Here is a 21,617-nt window from a genome sequence, read left to right on the forward strand (position 1 = left end):
CTTGTCTTAAGAAAACAAAACAGAATTGTTGGGTTGTATTTGACAGCACTTTAGCATCGCATTATGTTCCTTCACACTAATAACTAGACATTTTTCTCTTTGTTGATAAACAAATTAACTTATTAGAATAATTTCTAACACTGAAAATTGAGCTTCGCCATCACAAGTCAAAATTTTCAGTTTAAAAAATGTTAAACCAGGTTTACTACATTTATTTTTATTTTATTTATAGAACTTTTTGTGAAAACATAACACTAAGTAGTGTACAACATGCATATTTGTTAGCATAATGTTTCGAGTACCATCTTAATTCCCCCAACCAAAACCATTTTCAAACAATACAGTAGTTATGCAGCAATGAATGATGTAAAAAGGCAGAAAAAAATCCCAGAGGCCCTGTTTAAATATATACGTATGTATATGTAAGGAAGGGGCGCTATATTTTATCATACATCTTCAGTTTGCCAAATATAGAGAAACGTAACCTTTCCAGCTTGAGGGCATTTCAGGTCACCATTTAAAAAAAACTTGGAGGTGACGTAGATTTTTTTTTTTTAAATAAAATGCAACCTGAGAGACCATTAGAAAGATGCTTGTTTTAAAGTTTTATAGACAAATATCTTAATATTATAATTAATTTTTCATGACATTTGCCTACATTGTTTCAGTGTTATTTTACAATTAAGAATAGATTAACATAAAAACAGATTAACATAAAAAAACATTTTTTATGTTAATCTGTTGTAAATGGTATTAATTTTGTAAATTATATATTTTAATTCCATAAAATTCGGGCTGGGCGATTTGGATTAAAATTAAAATCTCAATTAAGTGCATTTTAACTCAATTACGATTACTTAATTTTTATATTTATTCTATTATTTATTTATCTATCTATTTATTTATTGCTGACAATTTTTGTACTGTAAACATGATTATTTCTTTGTTGTAAGCTGCTCCTGTTGCTCAGTTGTCTTAGTTTGATTTGTCCATGCTCAACATGCTGATGGAATAATGTAACGGAGCAGGGTCACATGTCTTTAGGCGCGATAGGGAACAAAAATTGACCTGGAAAAATGCCGCCTCAGAGCAAAAAAGTCGCTGGTTCGAGCCTCGGCTGGGTTAGCTGGCGTTTCTGCTCTGGTTTCCCCCACAGTCCAAAGACATGCGGTACAAGTGAATTGGGTAGGCTAAATTGTCTGTAGTGTATGAGTGTGGATGTTTCCCAGAGATTGGTTGCGGCTGAAAGGGCATCCGCTGCGTAAAAACTTTCTGAATAAATTGGCTGTTCATTCCGCTGTGGCGACCCCGGATAAATAAAGGGACTAAGCCGGAAAAAAAAAAAATGAATAATTCGCCCATCCCTATAAAAAATATAATAATTTTATTTAATTTATGTAGTTATTTGATCATATATAATTTTGTAGATGATATAACAACAATTGCGGCTGGAAGATCATCCCCTATGTAAAACATTTTCTGGATAAGTTTGCAGTTCATTCCGCTGTGGTGACCCCTGATTAATAAAAGGACTAAGCCAAAAAGAAAACGATCACCAGCAAATGATAGCGGCTGCAGATCACTGGTAAACACACAGTTCACTAAAAAACTACAAATCCGCCAGTATATGGACTACAAGTTCCAGTCATGCACCACTCACACGCACCTGTTCTTCATTCTGTTGATTTCACACACTCACGGCTGGGAGCTACTCATTAACTGATTACATAGCTGAGTCTTGTTATACTGGTGGTTATACTTATATAACCACGACTGGGATTGCCTGTAAACATCTGTTTGCTCCTGTGTTGACTGTTGCTTGCCTGACCATTCTCTGCATAATAAACCCTGCATTTAGATCCGCACCTCCCTTGTCAGCATCAACTTCTCATTACAGAATAACATCAATAATAATAATTACAATATAAAAACTTTTTTATAATATTATTATTGTTGTTATTATTATTATTATTATTTTATTATTATTATTGCTGCTGCTGCAAATACACAGTTTGTGGCAAATCTTTCTTGGCAAGAAACTGGCAAAATTTGTATTTATAAGAATTTTGTACGTTTTTATTTCATTTTAAATAATACAAATGTTTTGTTTTTTCCATTTTGTGTTGTTTAATTTAAGTAAACCGTTATAACCCTACATTGTCTCTTGTTTGACAGAACCGTCAGCTGTTGAAGGATGGCTTTATGGTGGAACTTGTCGAAGGAGCTCGAAAACTACGCCATGTTTTTCTCTTCACTGACCTCCTGCTCTGTGCCAAACTGAAGAAACTGATTGGAGGGTATGGAAAAATCTCCTCGTTTCTGCCATCTCAAGTCTTCTTCATCATTGCCCGCTTCCCTTCTTTTTGTCAAAAGCAGGGGTCACCAATCTCGGTCCTTGAGGGTCGATGTCCCTGCAGTGTTTAGCTCCAACTTGCCTCAACACACCTGCCTAGGTGTTACAAGTATACCTAGTAAGACCTAGATTAACTAGTTCAGGTGTGTTTGATTAGGGTTGGAGCTAAAATTTGCAGGACACCGGCCCTCCAGGAACAAGTTTGGTGATCCCTGGTCTAATGTCTTCATCTTATTTTTAAACAATGGAGCACTTTGGTGTTATTGAATCAGACACGTTTGTATTATTTTCAAATATCAAGTTTAACATCCTGACTCTGGGTTCAGTCTGCACCAACATCAATGCTCAATAATCAGATTTAAGGATGTATTTTTGCCTGGATATTAAATTATTGCTCGCGGCTGTCTGTGTCTACAGGAAGAGCCAGCAATACGATTCTAAGTGGTACATTCCTCTCTCGGACCTCACTTTCCAAACAGCAGAGGAGTCCGAGCCCCTGCCAATCCCACAAGCCCCTGATGAAGAGCTGGATGCCATTAAAATCAAGATCTCTTCCCTGAGGAGTGAGATCCAGAGAGAGAGGGTACATTAGATTTTAGCCACATTATTAATCTAACGGTCTTGGAATGAATGGAAATAAAAAGAATATGTGTGTGTGTGTGTGTGTGTGTGTCCATTTAAACATATATGAGAGCTCTTACTTGGTTTTACACCTTATTGCTTTCAACCTCAACAGAGAGCCAACAAAGGGTCAAAAGTGATGGAGAGGCTGAAAAAGAAGCTGTCAGAACAGGAATCTCTGTTTCTGTTGAACTCTCCCAACATGCCCCTTAGAGTCCACAACCGCAACGGGAAGGTAAGAGCCAGTGATTCACAGCCTTTCTGTCCTATCTGATTTTCATCCATGCTCTTCTTAGCGTTCCTGCTCATGCTCACATTCCGTGTGGCTTATGGATTTCAGAGCTACATGTTTCTGATCTCATCGGACTACGAGCGTGCAGAGTGGAAGGAAGTGATCCGAGAACAGCAGAAGAAATGTAAGTGGATCAGTCACTGAAATCAACAGTAGATCCAGGTGATGTTTTTTTTTTTTTTACTGAAATCATGCTCATTTTCCAGGCTTTAAGACCTTCAACTTGTCATCCATGGAGCTTCAGATGCTTACCAACTCTTGTGTCAAACTCCAGACGGTCCATCAGTTGCCTCTCACTGTCAATAAAGAGGGTAAGAAGATGATTATTATATAATCTCAAAACTTATTAAATGGTCCAGGCTATAGTTATTAATGGTATATTATTCTGTTTAAGAAATGTAAGTATTTCTATTCAAAAGTACAAAGAACACAGATAAAATTATTTTATTATATTTTACTTTTTTATTATTTTTTAATTTTATGTATAAACACAGCGAGGCAAAACATTTTTTGTTTTACAAACTACTGATGACATTTCATCTAAATTTAGAACATGAAATGACATTTAGTCAACACAAGAAAAAGGTCATGTGTTTTCAGATATGTTTTATTTTCATTTTTAGACAATACATGGCCAATGTATGTTTTAACTTCTGAAAAGTTAAGAAAGCAACATTTGGTAGGAAAAAAAATATTTTCATAAACTAAATAAATGAATTAACTAATGAAAGAATGAATACATAAATAAATTAATTAATGTAAGAATAAATTAATCAATAAATCAACGAATTAATAAATACATGAATGAATGAATGAATGAATGAATGAATGAATGAATACATAAATTAATGAATTAATGTATGAATTCATATGTAAATAAATAAATAAATAAATACATGAATGAATGAATACATAAATTAATGAATTAAAGTATGAATATATAAATGAATGAATGAATAAATACATTAATGAATGAATGAATGAATACATAAATTAATGAATTAATGCATAAATAAATACATCAATAAATGAATAAATGAATGAATGAATGAATGAATAAATGAATGAATGAATGAATGCATAAATTAATGTATGAATAAATACATTAATAAATTAATGAATAAATAAATACGTAAATGAATAAATGAACAGATACATAAATTAATGAATTAATGTATGACTAAATATATAAATGAATGAATGAATACATAAATTAATGAATTAATGTATGAATATTTATTAATAAACAAATAAATGAATGAACGAATGAATGAATGAATGAATACATAAATGAAGGAATTAATGCATAAATAAATACATCAATAAATCAATAAATGAATAAATACATGAATGAATGAATGAATGCATAAATTAATGTATGAATAAATACATCAATAATTCAATGAATAAATAAATAAGTAAATAGATAAATGAACGGATACATAAATTAATGAATTAATATATGAATAAATATATAAATGAATGAATGAATGAATACATAAATTAATGAATTAATGTATGAATATATAGTAATAAATAAATGAATGAATGAATGAATGAATGAATGAATGCATGTATGAATAAATGAATACATAAATAAGTCAATGAATGAATAAATTCATAAACTAATAAATACATAAATGAATGAATGAATACATACATGAGTGAATGTACAAATAAATCCATCAATAAGTCAACGAATCAATAAATACATAAATGAAAGATTACATGAATAAATGAATTAGTTAATACATGAATGAATAAATGCATAAATAAATGAATGAATTAGTAAATGAATGAATAAATACATAAATAAATGAATTAATGAATGAATACATGAATGAATGTGTAAATAAATTGAACGAATACATGAATGGATGAATGAATACCTGAAAACATAAATGAATGAAAAATACATCAATAAATGGTTGAATGATTTAAAAAACAAATATGGAAGAAATGTTATCAAACCTTATCAATAAAACATTTTTCGACCCTAGTGTGTATATATATTTCATGTACTTTTATTTTTTACTTCATGTATTAAAAATTTTTGAGATCTTTTGCAAAGTCTACATTATTCCTTTGCTTTCAGAGGATGAATCTACTGGACTGTATGGATTCCTGAATGTAATCGTCCATTCTGCCTCTGGACTTAAACAGAGCTTAAGTAAGTGTGTTTCTTTCAGTCTCTTTTCTGATCAATTCTCATGTATACATTTGCTTAGCCTTTCCTACTACCACATTAGTCCGCATCTATATGTTAACAGTCCGCATCTGCATCTCCTTTACTTCAGATCTGTATTGCACATTAGAGGTGGACTCTTTCGGCATCTTTGTGAATAAAGCCAAAACAAGAGTGTACAGATACACCACAGAACCCAAGTGGAATGAGGTAAATCCCATGTGTCCATGCCTGTTTATACACCACTCATACGAAAAGACCAGTCTACCGAAATGCTCATGGGGCATTCATTCTTAATTAAGAACAGCATAAGTGAGGCCATGTGGAATATAAAGGCCTTCTGGACAAATGTTATTATTCTAATTAAGAGCAATTACCATCACCCAGAGTAAAGAGGGGAAAATGAAAGCAAGAATAATGAGCCATATAGGTGTTAAATCTGGTGATCAGTGTACAGTTAATATATAGTTGAAGTCAGAATGATTAGCCCTCCTGTGAGTTTTTTTTTTCTTTTTCAAATATTTCCCAAATTATGTTTAACAAAGCACGTAATTTTTTACAGTATTTACTATAATATTTTTTCTTCTGAAGAAAGTCTTATTTTTTTATTTTGGCTAGAACAAAATTTTTTAATTTTAATTTATTTTATATAATTTTTAAGGTATTAAGGTACAGCAGTGGTTCTTTAAGTAGAGGTCGGGACCCCCCGGGGGGTTGCGGGACAATGAGTGGGGGTCACTTGGTCATTTCCAAAAATCTCATTCATTTTATTCAATTATTAGAATTATCATACTTTATCCGTAACCCACAGAAGATACTAAAAGTAATTAATTGTTATAGTGGTTAATTAAAATGGTTAATTTTATGCAGCCTCTGGGGTGAATACGTTATATTAAAGACACAGCATATTGATTTTATGGCACCATGTTAAACTTCTAACACCTTTATTGCACTCATGTACTGTATATCAAAAATAAATACAGGCCACAACTGAACATGGAGGATGGTCTCCGAGTGGCATTCTTCCAAATTCAATCATGAATAAACTTGGGCCTATTGGTATGTGTGTGCCAGTGTCTAGGGTTTATATATTTATAACTACCTCAGAGGATATTGGGGTCGCCAGTCACTGGCATTGTATTTTTGGGGGTCGCACGTTGAAAAGTTTGGGAACCCCTGGTCTACAGAACAAACCATCATTATACAGTGACTTGCCTAATTACCATAACTTGCCTAATTAATCTGGTTAAACCTTTAAATGTCACTTTAAGCTGAATACTAGGAATTTGAAAAATATCTAGTCAAATATTATGTACTGTCAGCAAGGCAAAGATAAAAAAATCTGTTATTAGTTATTAAACTTCTTATGTTTAGAAATGTTTTAAAATAACTCTTCTTTCTGTTAAACAGAAATTGAGGAAAAATGTACATGTAAATTAGTTCCCCTCAAAATCTTGTCATTGTGGTTATGTCTGGTTTTTTATATGTAAAAACTGTAATGTTTCTGCCTCAGGAGTTTGAGATTGAGTTGGAAGGCTCTCATACATTACGGCTACTTTGTTACGAGAAAAGCTACAACAAAGCCAAGGTGAATAAGGAGGATGGAGAGAGCACGGACAGAATTATGGGCAAAGGACAAATGCCGGTAGGATTTTTTAATACTTTAATTTATTTTTTCTGTGTTATTTGTTAAAAAGGGCAACACAGTGGCTCAGTGGTTAGCACTGTCACCTCACAGCAAGAAGGTTGCTGGTTTGAGTCCCAACTGGGTCAGTTGGCATTTCTGGAATGGAGTTTGCATGTTCTCCGTGTGCTGGTGTGGATTTCGTCTGGGTGCCTCTGGTTTCCCCCACAGGCCAAAGACATTCGCTACAGGTGAATTGAATAAACTAAATTGGGCGTAGTGTATGTGTGTGAATGAGTGTGTATGGATGTTTCTCAGTACTGGGTTGCAGCTGGATGGGCTCCTGCTGTGCAAAACATATGCTGGATAAGTTGGCGGTTCATTCTGCTGTGGCAACCCCTGCATAATGAAGGGTCTAAGATGAAGGAAAATAAATGAAGGAATTTGTTAAAAGACATTTGTTTACTTTTTTAAAATTGCAATTCTTGTTTAATTATTTAATTTTATGTGCTTCTGTCATTTTTATGTTTCTTTTTAGATTGATTGGATTTCAGTTTTAGTCATTTGAATTATATTTTATTGAATATTTATGTTTATATTATTTCAGCTTGCATTTAACAAAGTTTTTCACGATCTACAGTTTAGAGTTATGTTTTGAATGAGAAATATTTTTGTTTTATTCTTTGAACTAGTTATGACATTTCTTTCAAATTTAAAATAAAAGCATTGTGATTTAAATCATTTTTTCAGATGCATTTATGCTAATTATTAGATAATAATAATGTACAAAAACGTATTTTTTTAAATGACTGTTTACTTGAAATTTGGAAGAAATTTCATCAGACCTTTATTGAAATAAATTATAGTATTAAATTTTTAAAAATATATATATTTAATAAATACATAAAATCAAGAGAAGCATTGTCAAGTGGTTTTCTTTGAATTTCTTTGAATTTCTTTTTTTGACATTTTTTACATTTTATTTTCTATTTATATTCATTAAAAAAAAATCTAAATGTATTTAAAAAATATATATAAACTTGTGACACTAGTGGGTGGAATTGAGTTAGGATAGGAGGACTAGTCATCTGTCAACACCAGTGTGGTCAACTACCTCTAGTATGTTTACAAGTTTTTTTTTTTTAATTATTGATTTATTATTTATTTAATTTGTAATCAACCTGTTCAGTTTGTCACATTGCTATGCCGTTTAAAAGGTATTTGTAAGGTGTGGGAATAGATTTGCTTGGCCCTCACATGAACTGTTCATGAACCATCTGGACTGTCAGTGTGTGTCCGGTCAAAGGTATATCTGCTCTTACGAGACACACCGTCCCAGATGGGAACTGGCCTTTATACTCCAGACATTTAATCTGCTTTTTATTAGGTAGGGTGTTATTCGCCCTGCCCTGGCTTTTAAGGCATAAAATCATCCATAATTCATGTGTCCTGTCTAAAAATGTCACATTCAAAACAACGTCAGATCAGCTGACCTATCAGTCCCGTCCTCAGAGAGGCCTGTGGGGGTCAAACAAAGAGCGCAACATTCTTCTGCTGTACAAATGATTGCTTGTAAAGTCAAGGTTTGGATGCAGTCGGTTGAAAGTGTGAGCTGGTGTATCATGGGGGAAGGTGGAGGGATTAGGAGACTTGTTGTGATCCCTCTGTAGTTCTTAGGCATGTTTGTAGACAAGGAAACCTGTGAGTCAGCTGGGAGTTTTTCCTGTTTTTCATTCGTAAAAAATGAGTAATGTGTGTTTTTTTTTTAATAATCTTTCTTTTGTTGTGGTCTTTTTTAAAATTGCATGACTTTCTTTGTTAATCATTGTGAACTGCTTTACTTTTTTCTCCTATAAAGTGCATTGTGTAGTGATCTGTCAAGAATAGTTGTCCATCAAAATAAAGCTACTCTGCTCTTGCACATTATGAAATGCAAAAGATAGACTTCAAGACATCATTTTAAATGGTTGTTAGTTTTACATTAAGGTGTCATATACTGCATTGGTTCAATAAGTTAAATTGTTCTGATATCTACATAGTGGGTATGTGACTAAGACAAGTTAAAACAATCTTCAGAAATGGTTTTAAATGCTCATTTATAACTCCATATAATACCCGTAGAATCAGATGGTCCATATCGACCATATTTGGGTTGGTCATGGATATTAATAAGCTCTGTTGTGATATGCAGCTCTCACACACAAGACACACACGCTGCATAATTTACACTGAACAAGGGCAATATAATAATACTTAGATTGCAAACCAATATTTGACCGAACAAAGTTACAAAGTTTTTTTGACATTTTTGACATTTTATTTTCTATTTATATTCATTTAAAAAAAAATCTAAATGTATTTAAAAATATATATATAAACTTGTGACACTAGTGGGTGGAATTGAGTTAGGATAGGAGGACTAGTCATCTGCCAACACCAGTGTGGTCAACTACCTCTAGTATGTTTACAAGTTTTTTTTTTTTTTTTAATTATTGATTTATTATTTATTTAATTTGTAATCAACCTGTTCTGTTCTGAACAAAGTTACTTTCAATTAATGTTTATTTCAATTCTATTTTCAGTTTGGTAGTTGACTGCTACTAAATTTTTTCATGTTTATTGTTTTAAAATGTATATAATACAGAATACAGCAAAGCATGTTTTAATCAGTTTTGATATTTCATTAATTTGTCTCCCAATTTTTATTATACTATTTTTAGATGATACTTTATTGCTTTATTTACTTTATATGATATATTTTTTTATCTATATTTCAGCAAAAATATCGTCTTTCTTTCTTTCTTTCTTTTTGATATCTTTTCTTTATTTTTACTTTATTTTTTCTTTTTATCTTTTCTTTATTTTTACTTTATTTAAGTTATTCAGAATGAAGCTTTAAGGCATGCTTCTTTCTTTCTTTCTTTCTTTCTTTCTTTCTTTCTTCTTTCTTTTACTTATATTTAATTTATTTATTTACTTATTTATTTATTTATTTTTTACTAAGTTACTCAGAATAAAGCTTTAAGGCATGCTTCTTTCTTTTTCCTTTCTATTTTACTCACATTTTATTTATTTATTAATTTTTACTAAGTTACTCAGAATAAAGCTTTAGGCCCAATCTCAATTCTATTTTTGTATTCGGTATTCGAGTGGCATCGAGTGTCAGAATGTTGTGGGACTGCTATGCAGGAGTTATGATTATGGATTATAGATCGTGAAACTTATTGGAGGTTTTTTAGCGTTTTTTTTTAAAGCATGACCGTAAAACACAAACACGGTTATGAAAATGTTAAAACATATGTATGTTTACCATAAAAATTCATAATAATGACAAAAAAATACTAATTTGTGGATCTCCTTAAACTTCCGGGTTCAGCAATGCTGCAGTTGTCGCTGGTGTATTCTGGGATATTTTCTTACCTTTTGGTTCCGAGTGTGATCCTAAAAAAATTCAATTCGAAGGGCTATTCACCCCTTCCCCTTAGCCCTTCGCCTTCAAGCTAAAGAGAATTGGGACAACCCCACCTCTTGAGGTGAACACGCAAAACAAAGGGTAGGGGTAAGGGGAAGGGCAAAGGGGTAGAATTGGGATTGGGCCTTAAGGCATGCTTCTTTGCTTCTTTCTTTCTTTTTTATTTTACCTGTGTTTTATTTATTTATTGATTATATTTTTTACGTTGTTCCTCAGAATAAAGCACACTTCTTTATTTTCCTTTCTATTCATTAATTCATTTTCTTGTCGGCTTAGTCCCTTTATTAATCCGGAGTCGCCACAGCGGAATGAACCGCCAACTTATCCAGCAAGTTTTTACGCAGCAGACGCCCTGCCAGCCGCAACCCATCTCTGGGAAACATCCACACACACATTCACACACACACTCCTACACTACGGACAATTTAGCCTACGGAATTCACCTTTACTGCATGTCTTTGGACTATGGGGGAAACCGGAGCACCTGGAGGAAACCCACGCGAACGCAGGGAGAACATGCAAACTCCACACAGAAACGCCAACTGAATTGAGCCAACTTTATGAATTTAGCCAATGCTTTAGGACATGCTTCTTCCTTCCTTCCTTCCTTCCTTCCTTCCTTCCTTCCTTTCTTTCTTTCTTTCTTTCTTTCTATTTTACATATACATTTTATATTTTAAAATATAGTTTATTTATTTATTTATTTCTACTTAGTTATCTTTACTCAAAATAAAAGCTTTAAGGCATGCTCTGATTGGTGCAGTGGATGTTAGTGGCTCTGGATGGAGTTTATGGGTCGGGGCAGAGCAGCTTACTCAGACTAAGGTAAATCAAGGGATCATCTATTACAACCTGGAGGTGCAGAGGGAGAAAGTTCTGTAGATTTACACAAAGAAACAGTGTACAGACTGCAAAGAGTAAAATAGGAGAGAAAACGAATCTTTCCCTATAAAGATTTTTTGATGCACTGGGTGAATCATTAATGACAGCATTTGCATTACACTGCATAAATGGATCTTTGTAAATCAGCACGTGCCATGGACTTTGGATTTGTTATTGTTAAAAGAGCTGCTTGGTGTTGAAGATTTGGTATAGAGAATCTTCTGATTAATCGAACTGAGGACAACATCTGATTTTTTGAGGATATACGGGACAGTACGGTAACTCAAGGATGCATAACATCCATATCACACCGCTTCTCAAGGAATTTCTAGTTTCAGCTGAAGATCTGTGGTCAGCTTTTGCACAGTTGTAGAGAGGAAGATGATGAGTGAAGTTGAAGTACTAGGACTGGGTGTGGTGTGCAAGAGCTGTTCTCCACCTAATGTGCACTGTGATGTGGGACTGGTGGAGGATGTGGAGATTCATAATTCTTTACTAAATACACCAGCAGGCAAAGGGACAAGATTATGGGGCCGTGTGCAAAATGTCTTATACAGACGAAAGGTAAAGTGATGGGGAAAACATGTGATTGTTGTTTATGTGGAAAGGGAACAGCATTCTATGTATATTGTATGAGTAAATATTTAACCATTGACAGCAAGGTGCCTTGCTATAATTTAATATACATGTAAATAATATGCAGCTAAACATTGTTATTTCATTATTCATTTATTTGTTAATTTGTTTAAAATAAAGTTTATTTTTTGCTTATCCTGGTAATTTTGCAAATTATTTTAATGTTTAAAATACATTTTAAAATAATAAATATCTTATATCTTTGTATATCTATCTGAAATTGTGTTTATTAATTAATTAATTAATTAGTTTATTTATTTTAAAAATGGTTTATTTTGGTTTTATTTTGGTTTGGTTTGTTTATCCTGGAAATAACCAGCAGGTTGCCATGTCGTACTTCATTAAAAATATTTTAACGTTTCCAAAGAATATTATATATCTTATAACTTTTTATATTTATTTTATTTTTAATAAAATATATTTTTATTTATATTTATTTTATTTTAAATTTACTTTAATAAAAAATATTTATTTATTTATTTTAAATATAGTTTATTTAGGTTATCTTGGAAATTACCAGCAACGTGGCATGTTGTACTTTATCAAAAAATATTTTAACATTTCCAAACTTTTTTTAAAATATCTTTCTTATATCTATCTAAAATTGTATGTATTTATTTGATTGTTTTGTTTGTTTGTTAATTTAAATAAAATATTGTTTAATTTTGCTTATCCTGGAAATGACCAGCAGGTTGCCATGTACTTTATCAAAAATATTTTAACATTTCCAAAGAATATTGTATATAACTTATAACTTTTTATATTTATATAAAATTTTATTTTGTTATTTGTTTGTTTGTTTGTTTGTTTGTTTGTTTGTTTAAAAAAGTTTATGTTGGTTATCATGGAAATGACCAGCAGGTTGGCATGTTGTACTTTATCAAATAATAACATTTCCAAACTTTTTTATATTTATCTATCTTATATCTATCTGAAATTGTATTTATTTATTTATTTATTTATTTATTACTTCAGTGATCTATTCAATTATTTAAAATAAAATGTAATAAAATGTGATTATCTTGGAAGTGGGAATATCAGTCACTGCATATTTTACTACTGTCTACAACTGTTTGCTAAATAATTGTGATAACAATTAAAACAATTATTTTTCAAGCCATAACATAAACAAATAATTTTATTTAAGCATTGATAGTAATAAAAAATATTATTCTTATTTTATTCTTCATTAAGGTGTATGTCACTGTTTTTATATTTGACTGCATTTGAGGTTATACCACAGCTTTTAATTATTGGCATTTGTGTCACAATTTACTTCAAATACAAATAGTATAATAATAGTAATAAATAATTATTTTGCTGTGTGTGTGTGTGTGTGTGTGTGTGTGTGTGTGTGTGTGTGTGTGTGTGTGTGTGTGTGTGTGTGTGTGTGTGTGTGTGTGTGTGTGTGTGTGTGTGTATGTATGTGTGTGTGTGTGTGTGTGTGGATTTGTCTTTGTACGGCAGTAAAGCTCTGAGAGCCTTAGCTGGCACTGGTGTTTGGCCGGGCAAAGCCCCAGTTCTCACTCTTTCTCTCTCTCTCTGCCCCGTTGACAGACAGGTTGTAATGACTGAGATGATGAGATTAGATAGCAGAGCAGGATCAGGCCTTACACGAGACCATATGGAGATTAGGCCAGGATGAGGGAAAGGAACACGCTGAACTTGGCCCACTCCAGATGGTCTCACGTTTGCTTAGAGGGGTCATAGAAAGTGGCCCGTGAAGTGTAACACTGCTGTGTAAGGAGAACTTGCATTATGAATAACATTTGTAACATCCGTGGTACATGGATGAAACCAGTCAGGATCTCAGCAAAACTAATGTTCTGTGCCTGTGATTGAAATCCCACTGTATTTATTGTTGTATTTGATGGTTTCAGCTGGATCCTCAGATGCTCCAGGGTAAAGACTGGCAGAGAACAGTTATCCCTATGAATGGGGTGAGTGTACTGTATTTACATCTATTGCTATTCTGTTATCCTGTCATTCAGCACTGTATTTACTCAATATACATCTGTTTTTTGAAGATTGAGGTGAAGATATCTATGAAGTTCACTAGTCGGGAGTTCAGCTTGAAGAGAATGCCCTCTCGGAAACCCATGGGCGTGTTTGGAGTAAATATCTCCACTGTAACAAAGTGAGTTAACACACATTTGACATGAAGATAGACATACACTTGCTAATTATTTGGTGCTTCTCACAAACATAAGCTTAAAGCACAAACATTTTAATGTTGTCATTTATTTTTGACATGTTAATAGGCATTCATTGACTCTTTTTGAATATTTGAATATGTTAAATATTATATGCTTCATTGAACTTTGCCCTTTTTGTGCGTTGTTTGTGGCCGGATTTGATTGACAGTAATGAGGATTGCTTTTAATGAGCCTCATAATGCGTTTAAGGGCAGAACCAATTAATGCTATAAAGACAACACATGACAACACCAGTGTAGATGCCCAGACCCTAACATGTCTATAACACGTCTCTCGATGTAAAATATATAAAAGTGTTGACATTTAGCCAGTACAAAGCGGCATACTGGTACAGCTGAAAAGGAAAGGCATTATTGTGGTAATTAACATACTTTTTACATAATATGAAAAGGTACAGTGAACACAGCCTGTCATCTCCATAAAAAAATATTTGGAAAAAAACTGAATCTGTGTGCGAGAAAAGGCATTTACAATATTGTTCAAAGTTTGGGGAAAGTAGAAAGTAGTGTTTTTTTTTGTAAGAAATGTATATATTTATTCTGAGGTTGTGCATTATTTTTTTTTCAGAAAAGACATTCATGTTTTAACTAATTGTAATGTTTTTTATACAAATAAATGGTCTTTTATTTTATAGTCCAAAATGACAAATTAATTTTCCATTAACAGGGTAATCATGGATCTTTAATAAGTCTTAAAGAACAAAAATCTTAAATTCCATAGTACAGTGCTCAGCATAATTGAGTACACCCCATTTTAAAAATAAATATTTTATCCATTTCTCAGTGAATATAGTTATATATTTTGGTGCATTTGAAAAAAACTGATTTATTAAACAGATATAGTCATTAAAATAATATTTTAGTCATTGAACATCTTTAGAAATAGAAAAAATGGCAAAATATTAGGAGAGAAAAAAATTACAAACCACAAAATTTTAACTATTTTTTGTTTGTTTGTTTCTCTTAAATTTTTCTCTTAAAAAATTTTTATAACAATAAAATTTTGGTGTACTTATTTTAGACTGTTATCATAAGCTCCAGATTTGTCATCAGTACTGACTAATCTAATGTATATGCACAAATACAGTATTGTAAAGCTTCTTATAGAAAAATATTAATTTAAATGAGAGATGTGTGAGTGGTGTACTTTTATATATTGAGCACTGTATATCAATAAGGCCCTAATTAGTCCTAAGATGTCTTTAATCTGTGTTATAAGGATTTAAAATATGTTATCGATCCAGTAAAGAAGAGCAAATGTAATGAAAACTAGTTACATAAGCCTAATTTTGCACTGTGGTTAAGACCTGTTAGTGGCAGTGTGTTGGAGGTTTGGTGTATTTTGTGCGAAAACGTTTTACAAGTCTGAACATAAAAAAACACAAAGCAGTTGAGGAAAATTGTCAGAAAACACTCAACATTTCTCAGATTTGCTCCGTCTTGCCTACAACAGAAACATTAGGCTTACCACAGAGTGCTGCTGCATCCAAAATATTATTATTATTATTATTATTATTATTATTATTAGGTATTATTAGTCAGATCAAATAGTGTTTTGAGGTTTTTCACTCTTTTATTTTATGATAAGGAGTGTTAATGATGGTAATCGGGTGTTTTGCGTGCTTTTTTGCAAATTCTGTACTATAAAATGTGTCATAGATTTTATCTGTGTGGTATTATAAAGGTCTTATATATATTTCTTAGTAGCCTGCAGATACCCTGATTGAAATTGAGCGCTTTTCAGGCAGATCAACATATTAAACTTTTTTCTGAAGAATCATATAATACTGCAGACCAAAAATAAATAAATCACCTTTGCCATCATAGGAATGAATTAGATTTGTTTATACAGAAAGCAATTATTTTAATTTGGAAAAAATAATTCTGGTTTTATTCTCGCCTCAGACGGGAGCGCTCTAAAGTGCCCTACATCGTCAGACAGTGTCTAGAGGAAATCGAGAGAAGAGGAATGGAGGAAGTGGGTATCTACCGTGTCTCAGGAGTGGCCACAGACATCCAGGCACTCAAGACTGCCTTTGACACCAGTGAGTGGCCGTCAGACTCCCAGAGCAATAACAGACACGTCCGTTTAGCCAGTTTAACAGCTGATTTCTCTCTGTAACAGATAATAAAGATGTGTCGGTAATGATGAGTGAGATGGATGTGAACGCCATCGCTGGGACGCTGAAACTGTACTTCAGAGAGCTTCCTGAGCCCCTCTTCACTGATGAGCTCTACCCTAACTTTGCAGGGGGCATTGGTTCGTCAATCTTTTTTTATTATTTAGAAGACACATTTCTTTGGCTTCTGGATGGTGGATAATTTTTATTATACTCCTTCTGTAGCTCTTTCGGACAGTGTAGCTAAAGAAAGCTGCATGCTCAATCTGCTGCTGTCTCTACCAGAGCCTAACCTGGTCACCTTCCTCTTCCTGCTGGATCATCTCAAGAGGTAGACTGATGACTTTTTTCACTGGTTCAACAGGTTTCAAAGTTGTGTAAATATCACTATGAACACATCTAGGTCAAACTTTTTAAGCACTCCAAAAAGAATCTTTGTCTTTATCTTGTTTCTAGTCCAAATAACAAAAAAATCTTAAATCAAGAAGCCTTTTTTAGGCAAGTAAAACATTGTCTTGTTTTTAGGCAAAATTAAGTGAGTTTTTCCTCAAAACAAGCTTAATAATGTGCCAGTAAAATATTTTTTTTTTAGTTTGAAGTAAGTTTATTTTACTTAAGAAAAAGCTTTCCTCATATATTTATGTATAGAAACGTAATATTTTCTGGATGAAAACATATTCATGACATTATCATGTTTTGTTTCTATTGAAGATTTTTTCTTTATGCTCTTTCTATTTTTGTATTTAGGATTGCGGAGAAGGAGTGTGTAAACAAGATGTCTCTTCACAATCTGGCCACAGTGTTTGGGCCGACCCTGTTACGACCTGCTGAGAAGGACAGCAAGATCCCCACCAACCCCACACAGCCTATCACGATGGGGGACAGCTGGTCTCTGGAAGTCATGTCACAGGTATGCTCTAACCAATTTACACAATCAAATGATAAAAAAAAACTTCCTTAGTTGGCCATTTTTATTAGGTTAGAAACAAAAGAAACATTTTTAAACTGTTTAATTCCAGAAGTTTTCTAAGTATTTCTAATAAGCATGTTAGGGCTAGATGAATGTCAGTTAGCAGAAATTATTCTATATAGTTCAGTGGTCTCAAACTCGCGGGCCATTTGCGGCCTTCAGTGCAATATTTTGTGGTCCGCGCCGACCGCTGTACACTGACAAAATCAGCGGAGCGGGGAGAGAGAGCGCTCCCCGCTCCGCTGATTCTATCCGTACACAGCGGTCACTGGCATTCCCCGCCCGCCGTGTAAACAAAGGGGCGGGGATGCCGGTGACGTCACCACGCACCCCGCCCCTTTGTTAGACGCTGTGACAGGCGGGAAGTGTTAGTAGGGAACTCGCGCCGGCCAGAACCAAGGTAAGCTGTTCCCGCCCCTGCCTGCCACTTAGCTACCTAACTGCAGCCTGCCACCTACCTAGCTACAGCCTGCATCTTATATATATTATAGGTAGATACAGACTGATGTGACTGGAGTGGGGTGGGGGTGTTTTATTTATACATATATACGCCTTTTTTTAGGTGAGGGAATGGAAGTTTTGAGTGAGTCTAGACAGGTCTAGACTTAATGATGATCATCTTCAAGCCATACTGAGGATCTCAACTGCTTCCGCTCTAAAGCCAAATGTGGTTCAGATTTGTGAGAAGAAGCGCTGTCAAGTCTCTGGCAGCAAGAAGTAGGCAAAAGATGCCATGTTCAGAAGAACTGTTCATAATCTTCACTCAATGTTCTATTAATGTTCAGGACACTTCATGTTCAGAAGAAATAATTAAAACTGTTAATAATGACATTTGAGGACTTTTTTTTGTGAAATCCCTTATGCGGCCCAGCCTCACCCAGACTTTGCCTCCTGCGGCTCCCAGGTAAATTGAGTTTGAGACCCCTGATATAGTTTATCTGTAAACATATTCGCACAGCTCAGTACTGATTTTACACATTAGAGTAGCAAAAACACTGTGGCATGTATGAGTATTAAAAAACATGAATGACTGACAGATGCCTTTCTGTTGCACACAAGCAAACATATATGGTGACAGATATACTTCAGCATGCAAAGCTGAATTAACTGTGGCTTTTTGGAACTTGAATGGTCAAATACACCCTTATTTGTCTAAATGCCCATCTTACCAAGTGTTTATGTAAACAGTCAGTCAAGTCTAACGTGAAAGGATATCTGACAATCTACCTGTGTATAAGGTCTTAAAGCAACAACAGCCTAATATACTACATATAGACACCAATTTTCATGCATCTGAAATCAAATAATTCTCTACAATGTAGTTTGTGAAAAATTTAGCTGAGTTGCATGTCTAAAATCAAAGAATTGAAAAACAGTAAGTGAGAAGCACCCGCATGACGGACTATTTTCTGAGCGATTCTGTTGTATGCATCTAAAGGATGCTACAATATCCAATGATGCCATAGGAGAGAACTCATGAATGAAGCGATGCAACTGATGCGGGTAGGCCAAGTGATAATGATATATGGTGGACGTACTACATCTAAATTTCATTGATAGTATAAAGAACATACTTTTGTAATGTTCAAATTCAAATGTAGTATCTACATGAGTAGTATGCAATTTTGGATGCAGCTATAGATAAACAGATTAAATAAAGTGTCAGTGACAGGGGGTCCTACTGTCTTTGACTGAAAAAAAGTTGTTTTTTTCATGAGATGGGTTCTGTTTTACTGTACTAAAGCACTTGTGTTCACTCATCATTTGTAGAAATTTCAGTAGCATTTGTATTAAATCTTTGATATATTTTTGTATTAAAAAGTTCATTGAATGAAATTCAAAATCAAATGACGAATCAAATCGAATCAGGACATCTAAATCGATACCCAGCCCTAATATTTAGAGTTTAAACTCTGTGGACGACAGAAAATAATTTACAGGGAAAGTTCACCCAAAAATAAAATAATATTTACCCTTGACTTGTTCTGAATCAGTTTGAGTTGTCTTGTTCGTTTGTTCTGTTGAGAACAAAATAAGATATTTTGAAGAATGTTGTAAACCTGTAACTATTGACATCCATAGAATAAAAAACAATTGTTATGAAAGTAAATGGTTACAGGTATTCAACTTTCTTCAAAATATCTTCATTTATGTTCAACAAAAATGTTGAAACAAGACAACGCTGATTAAATTAGGACAAAATTGTAATTTTTGGTTGATTTACCCCAGCCCCCCTGCAATGGTAAAATGATATAAAACATACACAAATACATGTTTTCAGACATATATATATATAAATAATTCCATCTTTTTTATTCTGCAGGTGCAAGTTTTGCTGTATTTCCTTCAGCTGGAGACCATCCCGACCCCAGACAGTAAGAGACAAAGTATCCTGTTTTCCACAGAGGTCTAAAGGAGTGCTTGTTCTCAATGTAAGTCTCACACCAATGGGACAGAAAGCGAGTAGGCGGGCATGTCCATCTATTGGACATAAGGGACACTGGAATGCACAAGAGCGACTCCTACTGGGCAAAAGCAGGAGTGCTTTGCCTTTTCGCGCATTTTCTAGCTGTCGCCACTAGAGGGCACCACAGTCCTTTTTATCCTTGAAGAACTCTACTTACTGGGAGCACATCTTGAATATTACTGAACCCTCCATATAAACCGCCTATGTTTCTCTGAACATCACTGTCCATTCAGCACCTTTGCTCTTCGTTTCTGAGCATGTAACAGTTATTCATATCTGCTGGTGACAGTGAATTCTGTCTTTTCTGACTTTTTTACGTTTGTCCTTTTTTCGTCAGTCCCCACTGGTAACGACGCCTTTGCTGCGCTGCTACAGTTCAGTATCATACTTCAGGTTTTGGATCCTTTTATGACATAGATAATTACATTGCAGTTCAGCATAGTTCTTATTGCAGACTCTGTAAAAGTCAAATGGGTAGCTTCTTTTTAGTGTTTGTCAGTCATTTAAAAGACTTGATTTAATAGGATTTTTGTGTGAAAGATGGTGTTCGTTTCAGTTATCATCCGTGTTGATGTGATTCTAACATCAAGAAACAATCAAGTACAAATCTCACTCTTTTATTTTGGCTCTCTAACAAGCAATAGGATTCATCAAAAACATGTCTCATTATACTTTCGTAGTTTAGATCATATTTGTCACTCATATTTGAAGAGAGAGGTAAACGTTCTAAACCAAAAGGGTCAATATATTTTTTGTTATTCTGATTTTTTTCTAAGCAACACACATAGAATAATTATGATTATTTATTTGGGGGCGAATAGCAACATCAGTGTCTTTTTTTCAAAGAACTTCTACGTTTGTCGCTGACTTATCCTTGTTATGAAGTACTGTAGATTTCTTACATATCCTCTTATTTTTACAGTCTTTCTGACTCATCGTTTGAAGATGTTCAGAGGATAGCACACAATGTTAGCGTTTTCCCTGCCGTATATCTAGTGTTGAGAGATGACCAAACGGAGAGCTTTTTTTTAGCATTTCGATCACATTAGCGCTCTCTCGCTAGCTTCACAGCACACTGTGGTTTATGTCTGGCTCACAACTATACAGCAGTGCCTCTCTGTCTCATCGTCAGACATCAAGGTAAGAAAACAACGCTGTATATAGCACAAACTGTCCTGTCAGATGGTTTCATGAAGGAACGTTTAATAAACAGAGAATGATGCAGTACAGGAAAAGTACAGGTATTCTGTCTTTATAGTGTTGATTATAGCAGTTAAAATGAATGCTCTTAATTTTATTATTTCAGTTAAAGGTGCTTTAGTTACTTAATTTAACATGCAGGCATGTTTTATTTTTTGAAAAGTTTTTTTTTAAGTTTGATGAGTGTTCTTTGTGTGTTTTTACGTTCAAACTAATTGTGGCTACTGTTGAAGGATTTTTTCATTCATATATATATATATATATATATATATATATATATATATATATATATATATATATATATATATATATATATATATATATATATATATATACACATATATACAAAAAAGGGGTGAAGTGACTGAAAAGGAATTTCTGTCAATATGTTAACATTGTGCGTTCCCATTATCGAAAACTATTCATCTCTTCTGTCCTGATTGTTGACATTCAATGTACATTTTCTGTATTGTGCACCTGTCCGAACTGAATTCAGCCTCACATGTGGGTTTCTTCTTCTTCTTCTTCTTCTTCTAGACATGTCCCTGCTTTTCTTTTATGTAACTCTTGACATAAACTG

At 33.5% G+C, this 21,617-nt stretch overlaps 1 protein-coding gene across 1 annotated transcript in view; it reads left to right on the forward strand.

The window, feature by feature from the left end:
• Positions 1-21,240, forward strand: part of bcr (BCR activator of RhoGEF and GTPase) — a 117,752-nt gene extending 96,512 nt beyond the window's left edge. The window contains exons 9-23 of the mRNA XM_087300992.1: positions 2,176-2,297; positions 2,771-2,936; positions 3,090-3,209; positions 3,315-3,390; positions 3,473-3,577; positions 5,362-5,436; positions 5,564-5,661; positions 6,965-7,096; positions 13,946-14,005; positions 14,093-14,202; positions 16,186-16,325; positions 16,406-16,540; positions 16,626-16,731; positions 17,148-17,310; positions 19,694-21,240. Of these exons, the coding sequence (XP_087157118.1) occupies positions 2,176-2,297; positions 2,771-2,936; positions 3,090-3,209; positions 3,315-3,390; positions 3,473-3,577; positions 5,362-5,436; positions 5,564-5,661; positions 6,965-7,096; positions 13,946-14,005; positions 14,093-14,202; positions 16,186-16,325; positions 16,406-16,540; positions 16,626-16,731; positions 17,148-17,310; positions 19,694-19,783 (1,698 nt within the window). The 3' untranslated portion in view covers positions 19,784-21,240. The remainder of the gene's footprint in view (positions 1-2,175; positions 2,298-2,770; positions 2,937-3,089; positions 3,210-3,314; positions 3,391-3,472; positions 3,578-5,361; positions 5,437-5,563; positions 5,662-6,964; positions 7,097-13,945; positions 14,006-14,092; positions 14,203-16,185; positions 16,326-16,405; positions 16,541-16,625; positions 16,732-17,147; positions 17,311-19,693) is intronic.
• The last annotated feature ends 377 nt before the right edge of the window (positions 21,241-21,617 follow it).

This window comes from Danio rerio, chromosome 21 (genome assembly GCF_052040795.2).
Source record: "Danio rerio strain M-AB ecotype USA chromosome 21, GRCz13ab, whole genome shotgun sequence".
NCBI lineage: Eukaryota > Metazoa > Chordata > Actinopteri > Cypriniformes > Danionidae > Danio > Danio rerio.